General features: G+C 41.2%; 2 protein-coding genes across 6 annotated transcripts in view; both read left to right on the forward strand.

Annotated features, from left to right (window-relative positions):
* The window catches only part of MPC2 (mitochondrial pyruvate carrier 2), a 30,706-nt gene extending 30,346 nt beyond the window's left edge, over positions 1–360 (forward strand). For 2 of the 3 annotated variants that reach the window (XM_024989716.2, XM_059884881.1), the window contains one exon: positions 48–263. In XM_024989716.2, coding sequence (XP_024845484.1) covers positions 48–84 — 37 coding nt within the window. In that variant the 3' untranslated portion in view covers positions 85–263. Of the gene's footprint in view, positions 1–47 lie in introns of all 3 variants that reach the window. The other variant, NM_001193121.1, reaches the window with a different exon arrangement.
* ADCY10 (adenylate cyclase 10) overlaps positions 360–25,120 on the forward strand; it is a 106,793-nt gene continuing 82,032 nt past the window's right edge. For all 3 annotated transcript variants that reach the window (XM_059884946.1, XM_010802712.4, XM_059884947.1), the window contains exon 1: positions 360–16,527. The gene's annotated coding sequence lies outside the window, so the exon portion shown is untranslated. The remainder of the gene's footprint in view (positions 16,528–25,120) is intronic.

The raw sequence follows: 25,120 nt of genomic DNA on the forward strand, positions 1-25,120 counted from the left end.
TGTGTTTATTGTGATTCATGATTTTTTTCTTTTTGTTTTCTTTATAGATATAACCAAGAACTAAAAGCTAAAGCAAACAAATAAGAGTTCCTGGTCACCCTGGCAATGTAGATGTGGACATAACCACCGGGACCTAGTTTGATTTATTATTCGGTTGTTGATGAGGTGATACTAACTGTGCTAATGTTTGTAAGGCATACAATGTAATTGGGAGATAGTATTGATACTTGATTCAACTGAAAAATAAAGCAAACTTTTAATAATATTGTCTCTTTACATATGACTTAAGGAACTTACTTGTGGATATTAGTAGCATTTTTTCTACTATTTGTCCATAATAAATCATATTGCTCATACATACCATGGGCCTCCTTCTGTTCTAGTCAACCAAAGTGTGTGTATAGAAGAGCACACGTATTCCAGTGAGTCAAAAGATAGTTGGAAGGTTTAATAGATTGTATAGCGAAGGATGATGAGGTAGCTAATGGTGAAAGGAAATAGAGCTAAAGAGAGTAAGAAATGGGTCATAGAATATCCAGCAACATGACCTCAAACTGTCTTAACATAAGAAAAGAAGAACATATTTTTTTGTGTATTTGTTGCAGGAAGGGTGACCCATGGGGGCTCTTGTCTAACGCTCAGAAATGAATTGTTCAAGGAGACACGTATTGACAAAGCAAGAGATTTTATTAAGCAAGGGGCACTTAGGTGAAGAGCAGGAGGACTCTGCTGCATGACTCACAGTCTCAGGTTTTATGGTGATGGGATTAGTTACCAGATTGTCTCTGGCCAATCATTCTGACTCAGGGTCCTTCCTGGTGGCTCAGCCATTGCTCAGCCAAAATGGACTTCAATGAGGAGGATTCTGGAAGATCAGTAAGACAGGTGGCATCTCCTTTTGACCTTTCCTGAATTCTTCTGGTTGGTGGTCACTTGTTGGTTCTGCATTCTTTACCTGGACCACCTGTCAAAAAATAATTCATGCAAATGGTTGCTACGGTGCCTAGCCAGGGCAGGCAGTTTCAGTGTTTTCCCTAACATATTGTGTGAAATTCTTTTACAGCTACAGAGTAAAAATGGATTTATAAATTTTTGAAATACGTTCAATAACCAATGTGATGTGGCAGAAAAGCTCTACAGTCAGGCAGACCTGAATATGAATCCTAGCTCTGTGACATAATCTCTGACTTTGGGCAAGTTAAAGTGTCCTGCCAAGTGCCTGGGACATAAGTCAGTTTTCTGTAAATGTGACCTTTGTCCCATTATGAAGGTTCATATTGGATTCAAAAACCCATTTGTAGTACTGAGCTTTCTTTTGAAAATCCTAGGAAAACCAGTCCTGTTAGAACTGTAGTGAGAGGAACGAACAAAGCCAGTTATTTCTAAATTGGTAGAAGCAAGTGACAAAGAGCTTTTTGTATAATAATATACTATAAACAAAACTTGGCAATTAACAACTGAAAATTTTATCTTTTCTCCTTTCAGCATTCTATATACTTGAAGAGGAAGGATTAAAAATTTTGACACAAGCAAAAGGTCCTGAAGGGTCAAATTATTACTGCTTCCTCTGTTCAAGCCACCCTGTTAAATTTGTTTGGCATAGGAGTGAACGCATGTGCACGTGTTTTCTAGGGTTAAGCATTGAGCATAAAATTTACTATGAAAATTGGCCTAGATACAAAAAGTTTATTAAAATGCATGTATTGAATTGGTATTTCACTTCCTTTCATTAAAACCTGCTCTTTTCTATATGGGTTCTCTAACACCCAATTGTCAGTCAAATTTATTGTAGTATTTAGAAGCAATCACTTACTCTTCGTTCTCAAAAATTCTGACAGACTACATCATGCTTCTTTTCTACCCAAAAACTTTAATCCATTCCATTATTGAATCTTCAGTTCAGTCACTCAGTAGCGTCCAACTCTTTGTGACCACATGGACTATAGCACATCAGGCTTCCCTATCCATTACCACTCCCAGAGCTTGTGCAAACATGTCCATTGAGTCGGTGATGCCATCCAACCATTTCATCCTCTATCGTCCAATTCTCCTGCCTTCGATCTTTCCCAGCATGAGTGTCTTTTCTGAGTCAGTTCTTCACATCAGGTAGCTAAAGTATTAGAGCTTCAGCTTCAGCATCTGTCCTTCCAATGAATATTCAGGACTCATTTCCCTTAGGATGGACTGGTTTGAGCTCCTTGCAGTCCAAGGGACTCTAGAGAGTCTTCTCCAACACCACAGTTCAAAAGCATCAATTCTTCAGCACTCAGCTTTCTTTATAGTCCAACTCTCACATCCATACATGACCACTGGAAAAACCATAGCTTTGACTATATTAGTCAGCAAACTAATGTCTCTGCTTTTTAATATGCTGTCTGGGTTGGTCATAGCTTTTCTTCCAAGAAGCAAGCATCTTTTAACTTCATGCCTGCTGTCTCCATCCCCAGTGATTTTCAAGCCGAAGAAAAAAAGAGTCTGTCACTATTTCCACTGTTTCCTCATCTATTTGCCATGAAGTGATAGGACTGGATGCCATGATCTTCATTTTTTGAATGTTGAGTTTTAAGCCAGCTCTTCCACTCTCCTCTTTCACTTTCATCAAGAGGCTCTTTAATTTCTCTTCACTTTCTTCAATAAGGGTGGTGTCTTCTGCATATCTGAAGTTGTTGACATTTCTCCTGGCAATCTTGATTCCAACTTGTGTTTCATCCAGGTACAGTATTTCTCATGATGTACTCTGCATTTAAGTTAAATAAACAGGGTGACAATCTATGGCCTTGATGCACTCCTTTCCCAATTTGGAACCAGACTGTTGTTCTATGTCTGGTTCTAACTGTTACCTCTTGACCTGCATACAGATTTCTCAGGAGGCAGGGAAGTTGATCTGCTATTCCCATCTCTTAGACAGTTTACCACTTGTGATCGACCCAAAGGCTTTAGCATAGTCAATAAAGCAGAAGTAGATGTTTTTCTGGAATTCTCAGGCTTTTTCTTTGATCCACCAGATATTGGCAACTTGATCTCGGGTTCCTCTGCCTTTCCTATATCCAGCTTGAACATCAAGAAGTTCTCAGTTCACATAATGTTGAAGCTTGGCTTGGAGAATTTTCAGTATTACTTTGCTAGCATGTGAAATGAGTGCAATTGTGCAGTAGTTTGATCATTCTTTGGCATTTCCTTTCATTGGGGTTGGAATGAGAACTGAGTCCAACCAGTCCTGTGGCCACTGCAGAGTTTTCCAAATTTGCTGGCATATTGAGTGCTGCACTTTCACAGCATCATCTTCTAGGATTTGAAATAGCTCAACTGGAATTCCATTACCTCCCCTAGCTATGTTTGTAGTGATGCCTCCTAAGGCCCACTTGACTTCACACTCCAGGATGTCTGGCTCTAGGTGAGTAATCACACCATCATGAATATCTGGATCATCAGAATTTTTTTTTTGTATAGATCTTTTGTGTATTCTTGCCACCTCCTCTTAATATCTTCTTCTTCTGTTAGGTTCCATACCATTTCAGTCCTCTATTGTGTCCATCTTTGCATGAAATGTTCGCTTAGTATCTGTAATTTTCTTGAAGGGATCTCTAGTCTTTCCCATTCTATTGTTTTCCTCTGTTTCTTTACAGTGATCACTTAGGAAGGCTTTCTTATCTCTCCTTGCTGTTCTTTGGATCTCTGCATTCAGGTGGATGTATCTTTCCTTTTCCCTATTACTTTCACTTTTCTTCTTTCCTCAGCTATTTGTACGGCCTCCTCAGACAACTATTTTGCCTTTTTGAACTTCTGTTTCTTGAGAATGATTTTGATCACCACGACCTTTACAATGTCATGAACCCCCATCCATAATTCTTCAGGCACTCTGTCTATCAGATCTAATCCTTTGAATCTTTATTTGTCACTTCCACTTTATAATCGTCAGGGATTTGATTTACCTCATACTTGAATGATCGAGTGGTTTTCTATACTTTGTTCAATTTAAGTCTGAATATTACAATAAGGAGTTTATGATCTTAGCCACACTCAGCTCCCAGTCTTGTTTTTGCTGACTGTATAGCACTCCATCTTTGGCTGCAAAGAACAGAATCAATCTGATTTCAGTATTGACCATCTGGTGATGTGCATAGGTAGTCTTCTCTTGTGTTATTGGAAGAGGCTGTTTGTTATGACCAGAGTATTCTCTTGGCAAAACTCTGTTAGCCTTTGCCCTGCTTCATTTTGCATTCCAGTCTCCTGTGATGAAAAGAACATTTTTGGGGGCTTTAGTTCTAGAAGGTCTTCTAGGTCTTCATAGAACCATTTAACTTCAGCTTCTTCAGTGTTTCTGGTTGGGGCATAGACTTGGATTACTGTGATATTGAATGGTTTGCCTTGGAAACGAGATTTGCACCCAAGTATTGCATTTAATGCTCTTTTGTTGACTATGAGGGGTACACCATTTCTTCTAAGGGATTCTTACCCATGGTAGTAGATATAATGGTCATTGAATTAAATTTGCCCATTCTGATCCATTTTAGTTCACTAATACCTAAAATGTCAGTCTTCACTCTAGCCATCTCCTGTTTGACCACTTCCAATTTACCTTGATTCATGGACTTAACATTCCAGGTTCCTATGCAATATTGCTCTTTACAGCATCGGACCTGCTTCTATCACCAGTCACATCCACAACTGGGCATTTTTTTCGCTTTGGCGCCATCTCTTCATTCTTTTGGAGTTTTTTCTCCACTCTTCTCCAGTAGCATATTGGGCACCTACCAACCTCAGGAGTTCATCTTTCAATGTCATATCTTTTTTCTATTTTCACATTATCCATCGGGTTCTCAAGGTTCTCAATTTCTGAAGTGGTTTGCTGTTCCCTTCTCCAGTGGACCATGTTTTGTCAAAATCTCCACCATGAACCATCTGTCTTGGGTGGCCCTACCAGGCATGGCCCATAGTTTCATTGAGTTAGACAAATCTGTGATCCATATGTTCATTTTGGTTAGTTTTCTGTGATTTTCGTTTTGATTCTGTCTGCACTCTGATAGATAAGCATAAGAGGCTTATGGAAGCTTCCCGATGGGAGGGACTGACTGTGGGTAAATCTGGGTCTTGTTCTGATGGGCAGGACCTGCTTAGTAAATCTTTAATCCAAATTTCTGTTGATGAGCCAGGCTTTGTTCCCTGCCTGTTGTTTGGCCTGAGGCCAAACTATCGTAGGGGTAGTTCAGTTAAGTCCTGTCTGACTCTTTGCGAACCCATGGACCATAGCATGCCAGGCTTCCCTGTCCATCACCAACGCCCAGAGCTTACTCAACCTCATGTCCATCGAGTTGGTGATGCCATCCAACCATATCACCTTCAGTCGTCCCCATCTCCTCCCACCTTCAATCTTTCCCAGAATCAGGGTCTTTTCAAATGAGTCAGCTCTTCACATCAGGTGGCTAAAGTATGGAAATTTCAGCTTCATCATCAGGCCTTCCAATGAATATTCAGTACTGATTTCCTTTAGCATTGACTGGTTGGATCTCGCAGTCCAAGGGACTCTCAAGAGTTTTCTCCAACACCACTGTTCAAAAGCATCAGTTCTTCAGCATTCAGCTTTCTTTATAGTCCAACTCTCACATCTGTACATGACTACTGGAAAACCATAGCTTTGATTATATGGACCTTTGTTGGCAAAGTAATGTGTCAGCTTTTTAATATGCTGTCTAGCTTGGTCATAACTTTTCTTCTAAAGAGCAAGCATCTTTTAATTTCATGGCTGCAGTCACCATCTGCAGTGATTTTGGAGCCACAAAAAATAAATTTGGTTACTGTTTCCTTTATTTCCCCATCTATTTGCCATGAAGTGATGAGACAGGATGCCATTGTCTTAGTTTTCTGAATGTTGAGTTTTAAGCCAACTTTTTCACTCTCATTCTCTTTCATCAAGAGGCTCTTTAGTTCTTCTTCCCTTTCTGCCAAAAAGATGGCATCATCTGCCTATCTGAGGTTATTGATATTTCCCCCAGCAATCTTGATTCCAGCTTGTGCTTCATCCAACCTGGCATTTTGCATGATGTACTCTGCATAGAAGTTAAATAAGCAAGGTGACAATATGCAGCCTTGATATACTCCTTTCCTGATTTGTAACCAGTCTGTTGTTCCATGTCCCATTCTAACTGTTGCTTCTTGACCTGCATACAGATATCTCAGGAGGCAGGTCAGGAGGCAGTCCCATCTCTTGAAGAATTTTCCAGTTTGTTCATATGCACACAGTCAAAGCCTTTGGCATAGTCAATAAAACAGAAATAGATGTTTTTTCTGGAACTCTCTTGCTTGTTTGATGATCCAGCAGATATTGGCAACTTGATCTCTGGTTCCTCTGCCTTTTCTGTATCCAGCTTGAACATCAGGAAGTTCAAGATTCACATACTGTTGAAGCCTGTCATGGAGAATTTTGAGCATTACTTTGCTAGCCTGTGAGATGAATGCAATTGTGCAGAAGTCTGAACATTCTTTGGCATTGCCTTTCTTTGGGATTGGAAAGAAAACACATTTTCCAGTCCTGTGGCCACTGCTGAGTTTTCCAAATTTGCTGACATATGCAGTGCAGCACTTTCACAGCATCATCTTTTAGGATTTGAAATAGCTCAACTGGAATTCCATTACCTCCACTAACTTTGTCCATTGTGATGCCTCCTAAGGCCCACATGACTTCACATTCCAGGATGTCTGGCTCTAAGTGAGTGATCTCACCATTGTGGTTATCTGGGTCATTAATATCTTTTTTGTATGGTTCTTCTGTGTATTCTTGCCACCTCTTCTTAATATCTTCTGCTTCTGTTAGATCCATACCATTTCTGTCCTTTGTTTTACCCATCTTTGCATGAAATGTTCCCTTGGTATCTCTTAATTTTCTTGTGGCATAAAATGGCAGAGTAGAAGGACATGTGCTCATCTTATCCTGCATGAACTCTAAAACTTCAACTCGCTGCTGAACAACCATCAACTGGAGAATGTTGGATCCCACCAAAAAAAGATACTCCATGTCCAAAGGCAAAGGATAAGCCCCAGCAAGATGGTAGGAAGGGCAAAATCACTCTTAGAATCAAACCACTTGCCCGCCACAGATGCTCAGAGGGCTTAAAGAAAACTTGTGTGCACCAGGACAAAAAGACCACACAGAAACTTAGCCAGAATTGTGTTTGAGTGTCTCCTGCCAAGGTACAGGTCAGCAGTGGCCTGCTGCCGGGGCAGGGGCTCTGGGTGCAACTGACCTGGGTATGGCATAAGCCCTCTTGGAGGAGGTCGCCATTACTCCCAACTTACACATGACTGGAGAAACAGACTCTTGGAGGGCACAAACAGAACCTTGTGAGCACCAGGACCTAGGAGAAAGGAGCAGTGACCCCACAAGAGGTTGACCCAGTCTTGTCCATGAGTTTTCAGGAGTCCCCAGCTGAGGCATGGGATGATGGTAGCCTATTGCAGGATTGGGGGCACTGAGAGTAGCAGTGCATGCATGGCACCTTTTGAAGGAGGTCTCCATTATCTTCATTACCTCCACCATAACTTAGCCTGAGGTCAAACAACAGGAAGGGAACACAGCCCTGCCCATCAAAAGAAAATTGGATTAAAGATTTACTGAGCATGACCCTGCCCATCAGAACAAGACCCAGTTTCCCCCTCAGTCAGTCTCTCTCATCAGAAAGCTTCCATAAGCCTCTTATCCTTCTCCATCAGAGGGCGGACAGACTGAAAAACACAATCACAGAAAATTAACCAATTTGATTACATGGACCATCAGTTCAGTCATTCAGTCGTGTCCGACTCTCTGCGACCCCATGAATCGCAGCACGCGAGGCCTCCCTGTCCATCATCAACTCCCGGAGTTCACTCAGACTCCTGTCCATCAAGTCAGTGATGCCATCCAGCCATCTCATCCTCTGTCATCCCCTTCTCCTCCTGCCCCCAATCCCTCCCAGCATCAGAGTCTTTTCCAATAAGTCAACTCTTCGCATGAGGTGGCCAAAGTACTGGAGTTTCAGCTTTAGCATCATTCCTTCCAAAGAAATCCCAGGGCTGATCTCCTTCAGAATGGACTGGTTGGATCTCCTTGCAGTCCAAGGGACTCTCAAGAGTCTTCTCCAACACCACGGTTCAAAAACAGCAATTCTTCAGTGCTCAGCCTTCTTCACAGTCCAACTCTCACATCCATACATGACGACTGGAAAAACCATAGCCTTGACTAGATGGACCTTTGTTGGCAAAGTAATGTCTCTGCTTTTGAATATGCTGTCTAGGTTGGTCATAACTTTCCTTCCAAGGAGTAAGTGTCTGTTAATTTCATGGCTGCAATCACCATCTGGAGTGATTTTGGAGCCAAAAAAAATAAAGTCTGACACTGTTTCCACTTTTTCCCCATCTATTTCCCATGAAATGATGGGACTGGATGCCATGATCTTCGTTTTCTGAATGTTGAGCTTTAAGTCAACTTTTTCACTCTCCATTTTCACTTTCATCAAGAGGCTTTTTAGTTCCTCTTCACTTTCTGCCATAGGGTGGTGTCATTTGCATATATGAGGTTATTGACATTTCTCCTGGCAATCTTGATCCCAGCTTGTGTTTCTTCCAGTCCAGCGTTTCTCATGATGTACTCTGCATAGAACTTAAATAAGCAGGGTGACAATATACAGCCTTGACGTACTCCTTTTCCTATTTGGAACCAGTCTGTTGTTCCATGTCCAGTTCTAACTGTTGCTTCCTGACCTGCATACAGATTTCTCAAGAGGCAGATCAGGTGATCTGGTATTCCCATCTCTTTCAAAATTTTCCACAGTAACTCAATGAAACTATGAGCCATGCTGTGTAGGGCCACCTAAGATGGATGGGTCATGGTGGAGAGGTCTGACAAAATGTGGTCCACTGGAGAAGGGAATGGCAAACCACTTCAGTATTCTTGCCTCGTGAACCCCATGAACAGCATGAAAAGGCAAAAAAATAGGACATTGAAAGATGAACTCCCCAGGTTGGTAGGTGCCCAATATGCTACTGGAGATAAGTGGAGAAATAGCTCCAGAAAGAATGAAGAGATAGAGCCAAAGTGAAAACAACACCCAGTTGTGGATGTGACTGGTGATGGAAGTAAACTCCAATGCTGTAAAGAGCAATATTGCATAGGAACCTGGAACGTTAGATCCATGAATCAAGGCAAATTGAAAGTGGTCAAACAGGAGATGGCAAGAGTGAACATCAACATTCTAGGAATCAGCGAACTAAAATGGACTGGAATAGGTGAATCTAACTCAGATGACCATTTTATCTACTACTGTGGGCAAGAATCCCTTAGAAGAAATGGAATAGCCATCATAGTAAACAAAAGAGTCCAGAATGCAGTACTTAAATGCAGTCTCAAAAGTGACAGAATGATCTCTGTTCATTTCCAAGGCAAGCCATTCAATATCACAGTAATCCAAGTCTATGCCCCAACAGTAATGCTGAAGAAGCTGAAGTTGAACAGTTCTAAGAAGATCTACAAGGCCTTCTAGAACTAACACCCAAAAAAGATATCCTTTTCATTATAGGGGACTGGAATGCAAAAGTAGGAAGTCAAGAGATACCTGGAGTAACAGGCAAGTTTGGCATTGGAGTACAAAATGAAGCAGGGCAAAGGCTAACAGAGTTTGGCCAAGAGAATGTACCTGTCATAGCAAACACCCTCTTCCAACAACACAAGAGACGACTCTACACATAGACATCACCAGATGGTCAATACTGAAACAGATTGATTATATTCTTTGCAGCCAAAGATGGAGAAGCTCTATACAGTCAGCAAAAACAGACCGGGGGCTGACTATGACTTAGATCGTGAACTCCTTATTGCCAAATTCAGACTTAAACTGAAGAAAACCACTAGACCATTCAGGTATGACTTGAATCAAATCCCTTATGATTATACAGTGGAGGTGACAAATAGATTCAAGGGATTAGATCTGATAGAGTGTCTGAAGAAGTATGGACATAGGTTCATGATATTGCACAAGAGGCAGTGATCAAAACCATCCCCAAGAAAAAGAAATGCAAAAAGGCAAAATGGTTGTCTGAGCCAGGCTATACAAATAGCTGAGAAAAGAAGAGAAGCTAAAGGCAAAGGATAAAAGGAAAAATATACCCATTTGAATGCAGAGTTCCAAAGAATAGCAAGCAGAGAAAAGAAAACCTTCCTGAGTGGTCAATGCAAAGAAATAGAGGAAAATAACAGAATGGGAAAGACTAGAGATCTCTTCAAGAAAATTAGAGATACCAAGGGAACACTTCATGCAAAGACGGTAGGTGTAATGGTGCTTCAAAAGGACTTATGCCAGCACTGTTTTATTCCATACCTCTGACCCCGCAGCAGGCCACTGTCAACCCACGCATCCACCAGAGATTCTTGGACACCCACAGGCAAGTCTGGCTCAGTCTCTTGTGGGGCAACTGCTCCTTTTTCCTGGGTCCTGGTGCACATAATGTTTTGTTTGTACCCTGCAAGAGTCTGTTTCCCCAAAATCGTAAAGATTCTTACGTGTCAACTAAAAAAGGTGCACAACTTGAGAGTTGCAAGTTGAGTTTTGTTGAGGGTGAAATGAGGACTGCAACCCAGTAGGCAGCACCTCAGATACCTCTGAGAGACTGCTCCAAAGAAGTAGTAGGGGAAGGTCAATATATAAGGTTTGGGTGAAGGGCAATTTCAGTGCAATCAAGAGCTTACTTTACAAGAAGTTTTCTCCAAGTCATGAGGATCTGATGTCACCATGAACAGATTTAGTGCTTTTCCAGACATGAGGAGATGCAGAGATACACGTCATATAATTTGTGCATAAAAATATCCAACTATCTAAAGACCTTCCCACCAGATTCCCTGGAGGACAGAGTGCCTCACTTCACCCTGAACTTCTTCAGGGGATGTTGAAGGTCAGAAGATGCAGCAGTACAGGGTTCAGTCTCTGTGCTGAAGCAAACAGCAAATAGTGGCAGGCAGCAAATACCATTGTTGTTGTTGTTTAGTCATTAGCAAATGCTCATGGCAAGTGCCAGTTTGTAGCTGACATATGTATCCAATCAAAAGCTTCCAAGGATCCATGTCACAACTACTCTCAAAAATTTAGAAAAAAGAAACTGTATAGTAGAAGTCCTTACTAATATAGCTGCTAAACTTCATGAAAGAGCATTTCACAGTGGTAAAAATCAATCAGTCTAGTTGAGTTTAATTCTATATCAAAAATTTTTAACAAATCCTTATTGATCACTTCATTAGGTATGTTTTCCCAAGGCAAGGTCTGGTGGGCCTGTGTTTCAACCCAACTCTGCCACATATCAACTGTGCATGCGTACTCAGTCCTATGTGTTTGTGACCCCACGTAATATAGCTCACCACTCTCCTTCTGTCTATGGTATTATCCTGGCAAGAATACTGGAGTGGGTTGCCATTTCCTTCAGGGGGTCTTCCTGACCCAGGGATCAAACTTGCATCTCCTATGGCTCTTTCATTGCAGGCAGATAGATTCTTTACCCTGAGCCACTGGGGAAACCCTTACATAACTGTGAGATGTAATGTTTGTTTCTGGGTTTTAGTATTTTCAAGATTAAAATGGGGAAAATATAGTACTCCATGGGATTGTCATAGAGATAACTGAGAAAATGTTTTAATACAATGCCTGGTGTGTGATGGGCTTCCCTTGTGGCTCAGACACTTAAGAGTTCACTTGCAATGCAGGAGACCAGCATTCGATCCCTGAGTCAGGAAGATCCCATGGAGGAAGAAATGGCTACCCACCCATTTTCTTGCCTGGAGAATTCCATGGACAGAGGAGCCTGGTGGGGTTGTATACAGTAAGCATGACTGAGCAACTAACACTTTCACTTTCTGGTGTGTGATGGGTGTTAAATAAAATGTAGAAAATTTCAGGAAATGGTAAGCTTATTAATTGACAATAGAACCAAAACAAGATCCCAGAAGTACTTTATTAAACAAAGAGTTTTAATTTAGCTGTAAAAAGGATATAGTTTACCTATTTGCACACCTTCTGAGGCAATAACTGTTGAAATTCTTGAGACTTTCACTGCTTGGGGTGGTAGGCTAGAGGTGGGATACCATGCATTGTTCAGTTGCTAAGTCATGTCCAACTCTTTGTGACCCCATGGACTATAGCCCCCAAGGCTCCTCTGTCCATGGGATTTTCCAGGCAAGAAATACTGGAGTGAGTTGCCATTTCCTCCTCCAGGGGAAGAGGTCGGGTAGAGAGGCTCAGTAAGAGATTAACTCTTAATCTAATGTGTTTTGTGGCTTGGCATTCATTTCAAAGAAACATTGATCCAAAATACATCAATACTGTTGTTTCTCCATAGTAAACAGATTGTTTTTTAAGTTGTTATAGCAGTGAAAGGTTGAATCATAACAAGGATTGCCCTCAAAGTCCAAGTTGCTCTCATTAAAACCAGTTTCTGTTGGAGCTTGTTTATATAATGAAACAGAAAGCACTGGTACTTATTAGGACTGGCTTTCACCCTAAGGAGTCTGTTTAATTATATGAGGTATGATTATAATTTTGTTAAGACCAGTTTCTACAATACTAGAAAATTCAGTCAGCAAACATAATTAAATGAGTTTCTTTTTCTCCTCCCTTAATACAACTGCATTTTACAACATTTTGAAACACACAATAAATTTCACTATAGAGCTGGGCTTTATTTGAGAATGTTGGCTTATTATTCAGTTCAACTTTTTAAAATTCAGATTTTTACAAATGTGTCACTAAGTAGCAATTGTAGTTGTGACATACATAAGAACAGCTAGAAAATCAAAATTGATTTATGCTGTTAGAAAATATGCCACCCACTTAATATATATTTTACCAGTGTCCATGGAATGAAGAAACTCAAATCCAGTGCCACATTGGGTTATAAGTTATCTCTGTGGTGAATTTGATCTATTTGAATTTGAATTCTTAATTCAGAATTTGAATTCTGTGGTGAATCTAAAAGATAGGACATTGAAAGATGAACTCTCCAGGTCAGTAGGTGCCCAATATCCTACTGGAGATAAGTGGAGAAATAACTCCAGAAAGAATGAAGAGACGGAGCCAAAGTGAAAACAACACCCAGTTGTGGATGTGACTGGTGATAGAAGCAAGGTCCGATGCTGTAAAGAGCAATATTGCATAGGGACCTGGAATGTTAAGTCCATGAATCAAGGTAAATTGGAAGTGGTCAAATAGGAGATGGCAAGAGTGAACATCGACATTTTAGGAATCAGTGAATTAAAATGGACTGGAATGGGTGAATTTAACTCAGATGACCATTTTTTCTACTACTGTGGGCAAGAATCCTTTAGAAGAAATGGAGTACCCTCATAGTCAACAAAAGAGTCTGAAATGCAGTACTTGGATGAAACCTCAAAAACAGAATGATCTCTGTTCATATCCAAAGCAAACCATTCAATATCACAGTAATCCAAGTCTATGCCCCAACCAGTAATGCTGAAGAAGCTGAAGTTGAACAGTTCTGTAAAGATCTGCAAGGCCTTCTAGAACTAACACCCCAAAAAGATGTCCTTTTCATTATAGGGGACTGGAATGCAAAAGTAGGAAGTCAAGAGATACCTAGAGTAACAGGCAAGTTTGGCGTGGAGTACAAAATGAAGCAGGGCAAAGACTAACAGAGTTTGGCCAAGAGAATGCACCTGTCATAGCAAACACCCTCTCCAACAACACAAGAGATGACTCTACACATGGACATCACCAGATGGTCAATACTGAAATCAGACTGATTATATTCTTTGCAGCCAAAGATGGTGAATTTCTATACAGTCAGCAAAAATAAGACTGGGAGCTGAGTGTGGCTCAGATCATAAACTCCTTATTGTAAAATTCAGACTTACATTGAAGAAAGTAGAGAAAACCAAACCACTAGACCTTTCAGGTATGACCTAAATCAAATCCATACAGCATTACAGTGGAAGTTACAGTGGAAGTGACAAATGGATTCAAGGGATTAGATCTGATAGACGGAGTGCCTGGAAAACTATGGACAGAAGTTCATGACATTGTACAGGAGGCAATAACCAAGACCATCCCCAAGAAAAAGAAATGCAAAAAGGCAAAATGGTTGTCTGAGGAGGCCTTACAAATAGCTGAGAAAAGAAGAGAAGCTAACGGCAAAAGGGAAAAGGGAAAGATATGCCCATTTGAATGCAAGGAGATATAAGAAAGCTTTTCTCAATGATCAGTGCAAAGAAATAGAGGAAAATAAGAATATGAAAGACTAGAATTCTCTTCAAGAAAATTAGAGATACCAAGGGAATATTTCATTGCAAAGATGGGCACAATAAAGGACAGAAACGGTACGGACCTAACAGAAGCAGACAATATTAAGAAGAGTTGGCAAGAATACACAGAACTATACAAAAAAGATCTTAATGACCCAGATAACCACGATGATGTGATTACTCACCTAGAGCCAGACATCCTGGAATGGGAAGTCAAGTGGACCTTAGGAAGCATCACTACAAACAAAGCTAGTGGAGGTAATGAAATTCCAGTTGAGCTATTTCAAATCCTAAAAGTTGATGCTGTGCAAGTGCTGCACTCAATATGCCAGCAAATTTGGAAAACTCAGCAGTGGCCACAGGACTGGAAAAGGTCAGTTTTCATTCCAATCCCAAAGAAAGGCAATGCCAAAGAATGCTCAAACTACCGCACAACTGCACTCACTTCACACACTAGCAAAGTGATGCTCAAAATTCTCCAAGTAAGGCTTCAACAGTACATGAACCATGAACTTCCAAATGTTCAAGCTGGATTTAGAAAAGACAAAGGAACCAGAGATCAAATTGCCAACATCTGTTGGATCATCGAACAAGCAAGAGAGTTCCGGAAAAACACCTATTTCTGCTTTATTGACTATGCCAAAGCCTTTGACTATGTGGATCATAACAAAATGGAAAATTTTTTAGAGATGGGAATACCAGACCACCTGACCTGCCTCCTGAGAAATCTGTATGCTGGTCAAGAAGCAACAGTTAGAACTGGACATGAAACAACAGACTGGTTCCAAATCACCAAAGCAGTACATCAAGGCTGTATATTGTCACCCTGCTCATTTAACTTAAATGCAGAGTACATTATACGAAATGCTGGGTGGGATGAAGCACAAGCTGGAATCAAGATTGCTGGGAGAAATATCAATAACCTCAGAAACCACCCTTATGGCAGAAAGGGAAGAAGAACTAAAGAGCCTCTTGATGAAAGTGAAAGAGGAGAGTGAAAAAGTTGGCTTAAAAACTCAATGTTCAAAAAACTAAGGCCATAGCATCCAGTCCCATCACTTCATGGCAAATAGATGGGGAAACAATGGAAACAGTGAGAGGCTTTATTTTCCTGGGCTCCAAAATCACTGCAGATGGTGACTGCAGCCATGAAATTACTCTTTGGAAGTAAAGCTATGAGCAACCTAGATAGCGTATTAAAAAGCAGAGACATTACTTTGCCAACAAAGGTCCGTGTCGTCAAAGCTATGGTTTTTTCCAGTAGTTATGTATGGATGAGAGAGTTGGACTATAAGGAAAGTTGAGCACTGAAGAATTGATGCTTTTGAACTCTGGCGTTGGACTCTTGAGAGTCCCTTGGGCTGCAAGGAGATCCAACCAGTCACTCCTAAAGAAAATCAATCGTGAATACTCACTGAAAGGACTGATGCTGAAGCTGAAGCTTCATTACTCTGGCCACCTAATGCAGAGAACTGACTCATTGGAAAAGACCCTGATGCTGGGAAAGATTGAAGGCAGAAGGAGAAGGGGACAACAGAGGATGAGATTGTTGGATGGCATCACCAGCTCTATGGACATGAGTTTGAGTAAGCTCTGCAAGTTGGTGATGGACAGGGAAGCCTGGCATACTGCGGTGCATGGGGTTGCAAAGAGTCGCACACGACTGAGCGACTTAAATGAGCTGAATGATGGGCTTGACCAGTCAGAAAAGACAGGTCAAAAATTTACTTCACAAAAATCTCTGAAGATAAGTATTGTAGTGTAAATTTAATAGTTCTGGTAGAAGTCACAATCATTATTAACCAAAAATGGGTGTTTACTCAGGAAAAACTTGTCTTTATAATCACCTGCCAACTATTGCCTAAGTTCAACCACCCTCCACATAGTCAGGACTACTTTGGGGTCATAGCAGTCTCTCTGACCCTTGCTCCAAATCTCCATCTAGGGACCCTGAACCCATCCTTCTGTGAGCCATGGGCCACTGGGGCTGGTGGGGGGAGGGGATGGCAGTGCCAGCCAATCAGAAGCACAGTCCGTGCCCGTGAAACAATGAGCTACTGATGAGGGTGTGGCCAGGAGAACGGCTTTTAGAGAAAACTGTCATTTTATGGTCAGCTTTAGACAGACATGGCACTTCTGCTGTCTTCTGAATAATGTCATCCAGGCTCTTTTCCTGTCTTCTGCACTCCTGACTAGATCCTGAAAGATCTAGTCTCTAATCTAGGCCCTGATTTTCCTCAGCCTTGGAGAAAGAAGAGGTATGTGACTGTAGGAGTAGAAACAGTGGTTGCAGAGCTAAGTTGAGGGCTACCCTTGGGGAAGTAGGTTTGGGAGCTTAAGGAAAGTGGGGAAGCCTTGGGCTAGGAATGGAAGTTCATCTTGAATATATCTGCGTCAATCCTTTAAGTGAGATTAGAAGTTTGAACGTTTCAGTGTTACCTCATCCTATTTATCCTAGATGTTCTATTTTTCTAGATTACTATCTATTTACCTCTCTCCTGCAACTTCTCAAATGATACCCTTATCAGTCATCAAATAGCAAATGCCTACCATGTGAAGGAGCTCTAGAAAGATGTTGTGGAGGAAACACACTTATACATTGAATGTGATCTCTAAAACAGAGAAGCTTCAATTCAGAGAAGACATAAATAGATCAAAAGATAACCAAGGATTTTAAAAATAGATAATAAGTCACTTAAATTTATAGACACTAAATGCCCTCATAGCTTAGAGGGAAAATTGCCTTGACTAGAGTGGTCTGGCAAGCTTTCTTGACAGATAACATTATCCCTTTATGTTCAGAGTATCTCCTTTGGATTCTTGTAAAATCTGATTTTACATATTGATGAAAAATGGGGTGGAAACTAAAATCTATTATATATTTAGAGAAACAATAATGGATATAATTGATCTTTAGCTTCATTTTCCTTTGAGGGTATTGCTGAGTTTTCTTTAAGCAAATTAAAATTGGACACACACTCTTCTTCATTCAGGAAAATCTGTCTTGGTATGTCATCGAGGCCTTGCTCTTTCACTCTGTCAGATATCCTCATTCCTAGATGCTTTCATGCTTTCTCAGTGGCCACACTCTGTTCAAGCTCTATTCTTGATTAAACTGGACAAATAATTGATGAGGGTACCTCTGTAGACATTGAAAGTGCTCTAAAATTAAATATTTTCTCTAGGTTATAAACATCCCCAAAGTGTCATAAAATGGGATGTACCACGGTATTCTAGAAAGAATGCTGCTGCTGCTGCTAAGTCACTTCAGTCGTGTCCGACTCTGTGCGACCCCATAGACGGCAGCCCACGAGGCTCCCCCTTCCCTGGGATTCTCCAGGCAAGAACACTGGAGTGGGTTGCCATTTCCTTCTCCAATGCATGGAAGTGAAAAAGTGAAAGTGAAGTCACTTAGTCGTGCCTGACTCTTAGCGACCCCATGGACTGCAGCCCACGAGGCTCCTCCGTCCATGGGATTTTCCAGGCAAGAGTACTGGAGTGGGGTGCCATTGCCTTCATAAAAAGGCCTTAATAGGGACTTCCCTGGTGGTCCCGTGGTTAAAATTCCATGCTTTCACTTCAGGGGGCATGGGTTCAATCCCTGGCCAGGGAACCAAGATCTCACAGGCCGTGTGGCATGGCTGGAAAAATAAAATGCCGTGACGGTAATCATTTTCTGATGTTGCAGAACTTAAAGCAGAAAAAGTAAGTCTTCTAAAACAGAAAAGCTCAGGTATTCATTTTAGATGTCTTTGCCTCTTCAGTCCATTAACAGATAATTTTATTATTCTAGTTTCCCTTCTATATTTGTTATCTTGATCTCCAAATGCACCGACTTTCCTTACCTGATAATCATAAACTTAGAAAAATCTGTCCAAATCCTCAAATCACCTTATTTAAAACAATACACATCTGAAACATTGTAAATACTACAATTAAATATATATATGTAATTCATCTTTCCACTAAAGACAAGAATCACCTCTACAACCTTGCAGACATACAGTCTCTCACTCCAATATTCCAATACTAAGACTAACCAGGTACAATGTTAAATTTGCCTCCCAGGGATTGCTAGCCATTGATCCTACTTGATCCTTTCAAAGCAAAAAATAAATCTAACCCATTTTAGTTTTAGAGTTTAAAGCAAAACAGTCTGTACTGTACATATGAAGAGGGTGTAGTATTGCCAAGATTGAAGAGGCTTGTAGGTAGCAAGCAATCTGAGATACATTTATACTAAAAAAAGTATTCACTGTCTCTTTAAAATTCAAATTTAACTGGATGTCCTATATTGTTACTTATTAAAACTGACATTCTTACAAGTGACAGCCAAAGAGAGTAAAGTTGAGATAGTCAATGAATGGGGTAGGAGCTACACCCTGCTCAGTGCTGTTCAGTCCTAACTCTGCTCCTGACTGCTCAGCACCTCTGCGGAAGCCTCTTCAGAGCATCCATTCCTATAGAAATCATACTACTTATGGTTACCTATTCTCTGATAAACTAGCTCCCTCCACTGACCAACACCAACTTTCCTTTCCTTCTTCAACCTTCCCATGCACTTCATTCTTGTTTAACCAAATCCCATCTCTACCTGAGGGAGAAAGTAGGGGAATTCTTTTGTTAAATTCAGGGGTCTAATTAGACTTTGCACATATATCTCCAGGTTACCCCACACCTTTCACAGTTCAGTTTAAACATCCAAAGGCAATGACCATTTTCACCCAAGTGTCATCTCCTGACAATGTTTCCAATGTCTCCCATCATTCCTCAAATTTCATAGTCCATGAACTTCAAATGAAGTGAGTAGAACTAAACCCAATACTCTGAGTCAGATTTAAACACTGCTTACTACCTTAAGATTTGCATGGCATCCAAAATGGCCATGCTTAATTTCTCTAGTACCTCCAGGGAAACAAAACCACAGATGCCACCACTCAGCTACCAAGAAGTCCAAATTTTAAAATACTGACAATAGCAAATGTTAACTGGGATACAGACCTCTCACATTTTGCTTGGGGGGTGTAAACCGACTCAGCAATTCCACTTTTAGGTATATGCCCAAGTGAAATGCATATATGTGTTCTCCAAAACACATGTACAAGAATGCTCTTAAGCACTTCCCTTGCTGTCCAGTGACTAAGATTCCGAGCTTCCAGTGCAGGGGTCATGGGTTCAATCCCTGGTTGAGGAACTAATCCCAAATACCATGTGGCATGGCCAAAAACAACAATAAATAAATACTTTTTTAAAAAAAGATTGCTCCTAGCAGCATTATTCCTAATAGCCTGAAACCGGAAAAACAACCCATAGGTCAATAGTTCAGTTCAGTTCAGTTCAGTCGCTCAGTCGTGTCCGACTCTTTGCCACCCCATGAATCGCAGCACGCCAGGCCTCCCTGTCCATCACCAACTCCCGGAGTTCACTCAGACTTACATCCATCAAGTCAGTGATGCCATCCAGCCATCTCATCCTCTGATGTCCCCTTCTCCTCCTGCCCCCAATCCCTCCCAGCATCAGGGTCTTTTCCAATGAGTCAGCTCTTCGCATGAGGTGGCCAAAGTACTGGAATTTCAGCTTCAGCATCATTCCTTCCAAAGAAATCCCAGGGCTGATCTCCTTCAGAATGGACTGGTTGGATCTCCTTGCAGTCCAAGGGACTCTCAAGAGTCTTCTCCAACACCACAGTTCAAAAGCATCAATTCTTCGGTGCTCAGCCTTCTTCACAGTCCAACTCTCACATCCATACATGACCACTGGAAAAACCATAGCCTTGACTAGATGGACCTTTGTTGGCAAAGTAATGTCTCTGCTTTTCAATATGCTTTCTAGGTTGGACATAACTTTCCTTCCAAGGAGTAAGCATCTTTTAATTTCATGGCTGCAGTCACCATCTGCAGTGATTTTGGAGCCCCAAAAAATAAAGTCTGACACTGTTTCCACTGTTTCCCCATCTATTTCCCATGAAGTGATGGGACCAGATGCCATGATCTTCGTTTTCTGAATGTTGAGCTTTAAGCCAACTTTTTCACTCTCCACTTTCACTTTCATCAAGAGGTTTTTTAGTTCCTCTTCACTTTCTGCCATAAGGGTGGTGTCATCTGCATATCTGAGGTTATTGATATTTCTCCTGGCAATCTTGATTCCAACTTGTGTTTCTTCCAGTCCAGCATTTCTCATGATGTACTCTGCATAGAAGTTAAATAAGCAGGGTGACAATATACAGCCTTGACGTACTCCTTTTCCTATTTGGAACCAGTCTGTTGTTCCATGTCCAGTTCTAACTGTTGCTTCCTGACCCACAGACAGATTTCTCAAGAGGCAGATCAGGTGGTCTGGTATTCCCATCTCTTTCAGAATTGTCCACAGTTTATTGTGATCCACACAGTCAAAGGCTTTGGCATAGTCAACAAAGCAGAAATAGATGTTTTTCTGGAACTCTCTTGCTTTTTCCATGATCCAGCGGATGTTGGCAATTTAATCTCTGGTTCCTCTGCCTTTTTTAAAACCAGCTTGAACATCAGGAAGTTCACGGTTCACGTATTGCTGAAGCCTGGCTTGGAGAATTTTGAGCATTACTTTACTAGCGTGTGAGATGAGTGCAATTGTGCGGTAGTTTGAGCATTCTTTGGCATTGCCTTTCTTTGGGATTGGAATGAAAACTGACCTTTTCCAGTCCTGTGGCCACTGCTGAGTTTTCCCTATTTGCTGGCATATTGCGTGCAGCACTTTCACAGCATTGTCTTTCAGGATTTGAAATAGCTCAACTGGAATTCCATCACCTCCACTAGCTTTGTTCATAGTGACGCTTTCTAAGGCCAACTGGACTTCACATTCCAGGATGTCTGGCTCTAGGTCAGTGATCACACCATTGTGATTATCTGGGTCATGAAGATCTTTTTTGTATAGTTCTTCTGTGTATTCTTGCCATCTCTTCTTAATATCTTCTGCTTCTGTTAGGTCCTTACCATTTCTGTCCTTTATCGAGCCTAGCTTTGCATGAAATGTTCTCTTGGTATCTCTAATTTTCTTGAAGAGATCTCTAGTCTTTCCCATTCTGTTGTTTTCCTCTATTTCTTTGCATTGATCACTGAGGAAGGCTTTCCTATCTCTTCTTGCCATTCTTTGGAACTCTGCATTCAGATGTTTATATTTTTCCTTTTCTCCTTTGCTTTTCACTTCTCTTCTTTTCACAGCTATTTGTAAGGCCTCCCCAGACAGCCATTTTGCTTTTCTACATTTCTTTTCCATGGGGATGGTCTTGATCCCTGTCTCCTGTACAATGCCATGAACCTCATTCCATAGTTCATCAGACACTCTATCTATCAGATCTAGGCCCTTAAATCTATTTCTCACTTCCACTGTATAATCATAAGGGATTTGATTTAGATCATACCTGAATGGTCTAGTGATTTTCCCTACTTTCTTCAATTTAAGTCTGAATTTGGTAATAAGGAGTTCATGATCTGAGCCACAGTCAGCTCCTGGTATTGTTTTTGTTGACTGTATAGAGCTTGTTCATCTTTGGCTGCAAAGAATATAATCAATCTGATTTCAGTGTTGACCATCTGGTGATGTCCATGTTTAGAGTCTTCTCTTGTGTTGTTGGAAGAGGGTGTTTGCTATGATCAGTGCATTTTCTTGGCATAACTCTATTAGTCTTTGCCCTGCTTCATTCCGTATTCCAAGGCCAAATTTGCCTGTTACTCCAGGTGTTTCTTGACTTCCTACTTTTGCATTCCAGTCCCTTATAATGAAAAGTACATCTTTTTTGGGTGTTAGTTCTAAAAAGTCTTGTAGGTCTTCATAGAACTGTTCAACTTCAGCTTCTTCAGGTCAATGGGATAAATAATTTGTGTATAATCAAATGATACATACAGCACTGAAAATAAATGATTACTAATGTACACACAACAACATGGATAAATATCACAACCATTTGAGAAAAAATAAGAAAGTATATATAATATTCCATTTACTCATCTATGATATTAGAAATCAAGAGATATACTAACTTTGGGGAGGTGTGGGGGGAGTGAATGGGAGATAGCATGGAACTGGTTTCTGTAGTGCCAGTTCTTTTTTTTTTTACAAAGCATATAATAAGTGCTTCACTATTTTAATTAGCTCATCTTTGATTGCACTTGGTCTTCATTGCTGCATATGGACTTTCTCTACTTGGGGTGCCCGGGCCTCTCATTGCTGCGGCTTCTCTCACTGTGGAGCACGGGCTCTAGGGCACATGGCTCAGTAGCTGCAGCTCACGGCGTCTAGAGCTCAGACTCAGTAGTTGTGGGTGCATGGGCTTAGTTGCCCCAGAGCATGTGAAATCTTCCTGGACCAGGGATCAAATCCATGTACCTTGCTTTGGCAGGCAGATTCTTAACCACTGGACCACCAGGGAAGTCCACATGTTCTTTCTTGATATGAGTAGAGAACACAGATTGGTTCACTTTATAATTCATCAAGCTATCCACTTAGAAATGTTGCCTTTTCTGTACATATGTTATATACTTCAATAAGTTTTTTGAAAGACAGCATTGAATTTGCAGTAAATCTAGTCTTTTACACTACACGCTTATGGGTTTGATATTGTTAAAATTTTAAGCACAGTACTTATTTGCATTCATTCTGAAATTTCATTGTTATTTCAGTCAATTAAGATATTTGAAGATTCTACCATTCAATATATTAGCTTTCCTTCCAACTGTATCTTTATGTGAGTCCTCTAGCATACTTGTGGAGGCTCCCTCTGAGTGGACACTAGAACACAAATCAATATCATTTAGGTCTACCTGTTTTCCAGCTAGGGACATTTTCATCTCTCCTATAATTTAGTATGTTACCCACAAAAATGTGAGAAACTTGGCCAAATGCCTTGTTAAATTCAAGATATGCTTTGTAGACAGCATTCTCTTAATTTAAAAGTTTAATAAATCAAAAAAAGGAAATAAGACCAGTTTGTTCTCAGCTCTGAATTCATTTTAATTCCTTTTCGTCACCTCTTACTGATACAAGTGCTCATGTATTATGCAGTGTGCTCTGTGCTTAGCTGTGTATGACTCCTTGCAGCCCTCTGGACTGTAGCCTGCCAGACTTCTCTGTCCGTGGGATTTTTCTGGCAAGAATACTTGAGTGGGTTGCCATTTCCTCCTCCATGGATCTTCCTGACCCAGGCACAGAACCCAAGTCTCCTGCGACTCCTGCTTTGCAGGCAAATTCTTGACCACTGAGTCACTGCTGCTGCTGCTAAGTCGCATCAGTTGTGTCCGACTCTGTGCGACCCCATAGACGGCAGCCCAACACACTGGAGAAGCCCTATCACTGAATATGGCAACTCACAAATATTCCAGCTCTCTCTCCCACTGCACACACGGTAGGATCACACTCTCCTGCTTTGGCCAACCAATATCACTTCAGGGGAAGTGAAATAAGTCCTCACTTCTGGGAGGACACTTTAAGAAGGAGTCTACAGTGGAATCCTCTGTTGTCACTGTGTCTGGGAAACTGAAATGTCCCAGCCTGGGACCCAGAATTAAGACAACGGTAGAGTAGAGCCTCAGACTACCTATAATGGACATGGGGTGGTGGTTTAGTCACTAAGTCGTGTCCGACTCTTGATGACCCCGTGGACCGTAGCCCACCAGCCTTCTCTGTCCATGGGATTTCTGAGGCAAGAATACCGGAATAGTTTCCCATTTCCTTCTTCAGGGAATCTTCCCAACCCGGGGATTGAACCCTTGTCTCCTGCATTGCAGGCAAATTCTTTATCACCTGGGAAGCCCACAGTGGATATGTGGCATGAGTAAGACATAAGCCGTTGTTATTTCCAGCCACTGAGATTTTGGAGTTTTCCATTGATGAAGCAAAACTAGCTTATATTGACTGATAGCGCCACATTTACCAAACTGTGTTTTCTGGAATCCACATGTAGGCTCATCTTTTGAAATTCAGAGGAAAATGTACCAGCCTCTAATTTTCCAGCCCTTCTCACATTCTCCATTTTTTTTATATATAATTTTATTTTATTTTTACATTTTTGGCTATTCTGTGTCCTTGTCGCTGCATGGGCTTTTCTCTAGCTGCAGCAAACGAGGGCTACTCTCTAGCTGTAGTGGGCAGGCTTCTCATTGCAGTGGCTTCTCCTGTTGCCCAGGCTCTAGGGCACACAGTCTTCAGTAGCTGTGGCATGTGGGCTCAGCAGTTGCAGCTCCTGGGCACTAGAGCACTGGCTCAGTAATTGTAGCATTAACATACGGGCTTAGATGCTCCTCAGCATGTGGATCCTTCTAGCCTAGGGATCAAACCTGTGTCTCCTGCATTGGCAGGTGGATTCTTTACCATTGGGCCATCAGGGAAGCCCTCACTGAGCCACCAGAAAAGGCCTTTCCATTATTTTTTGAGATTACTGAAATTACATCTGTCAATTCTTTCGATGTATTTCAGTGGATATGGGTTATCTGGGGATGGCTGTGATGGTGGTTTAGTCCCTAAGTCGTGTCCAACTCTTTCGACCCCATGGACTGCCAGGGTACTCTGCCAGGCTCCTCTGTCCATGGGATTTCCCAGGCAAGAATACTGGAGTGGGTTGCCATTTCCTTCTCTGGGGGGATCTTCCTAACCCAGGGGTTGAACCTGAGTCTCCTACATTGCAGGCAGATTCTTTACTGTTGAGCCACCAGGGAAGCCCTGGGGATGGCTGCTTGAATTTAAATGACTAGGTACTTTAACACTGTTTTCTTATCTTGGACTTCTTGTCAATATTTGTTATATTTTCAATTCTCCATAATGGAGAAGACAGAAACAAAAGAAGTGTTGTGTAGCACATCATAGTTAAGCTTTGTCCTTATT

The sequence above is a fragment of the Bos taurus genome, chromosome 3, assembly GCF_002263795.3.
Source record: "Bos taurus isolate L1 Dominette 01449 registration number 42190680 breed Hereford chromosome 3, ARS-UCD2.0, whole genome shotgun sequence".
Taxonomy (NCBI): domain Eukaryota; kingdom Metazoa; phylum Chordata; class Mammalia; order Artiodactyla; family Bovidae; genus Bos; species Bos taurus.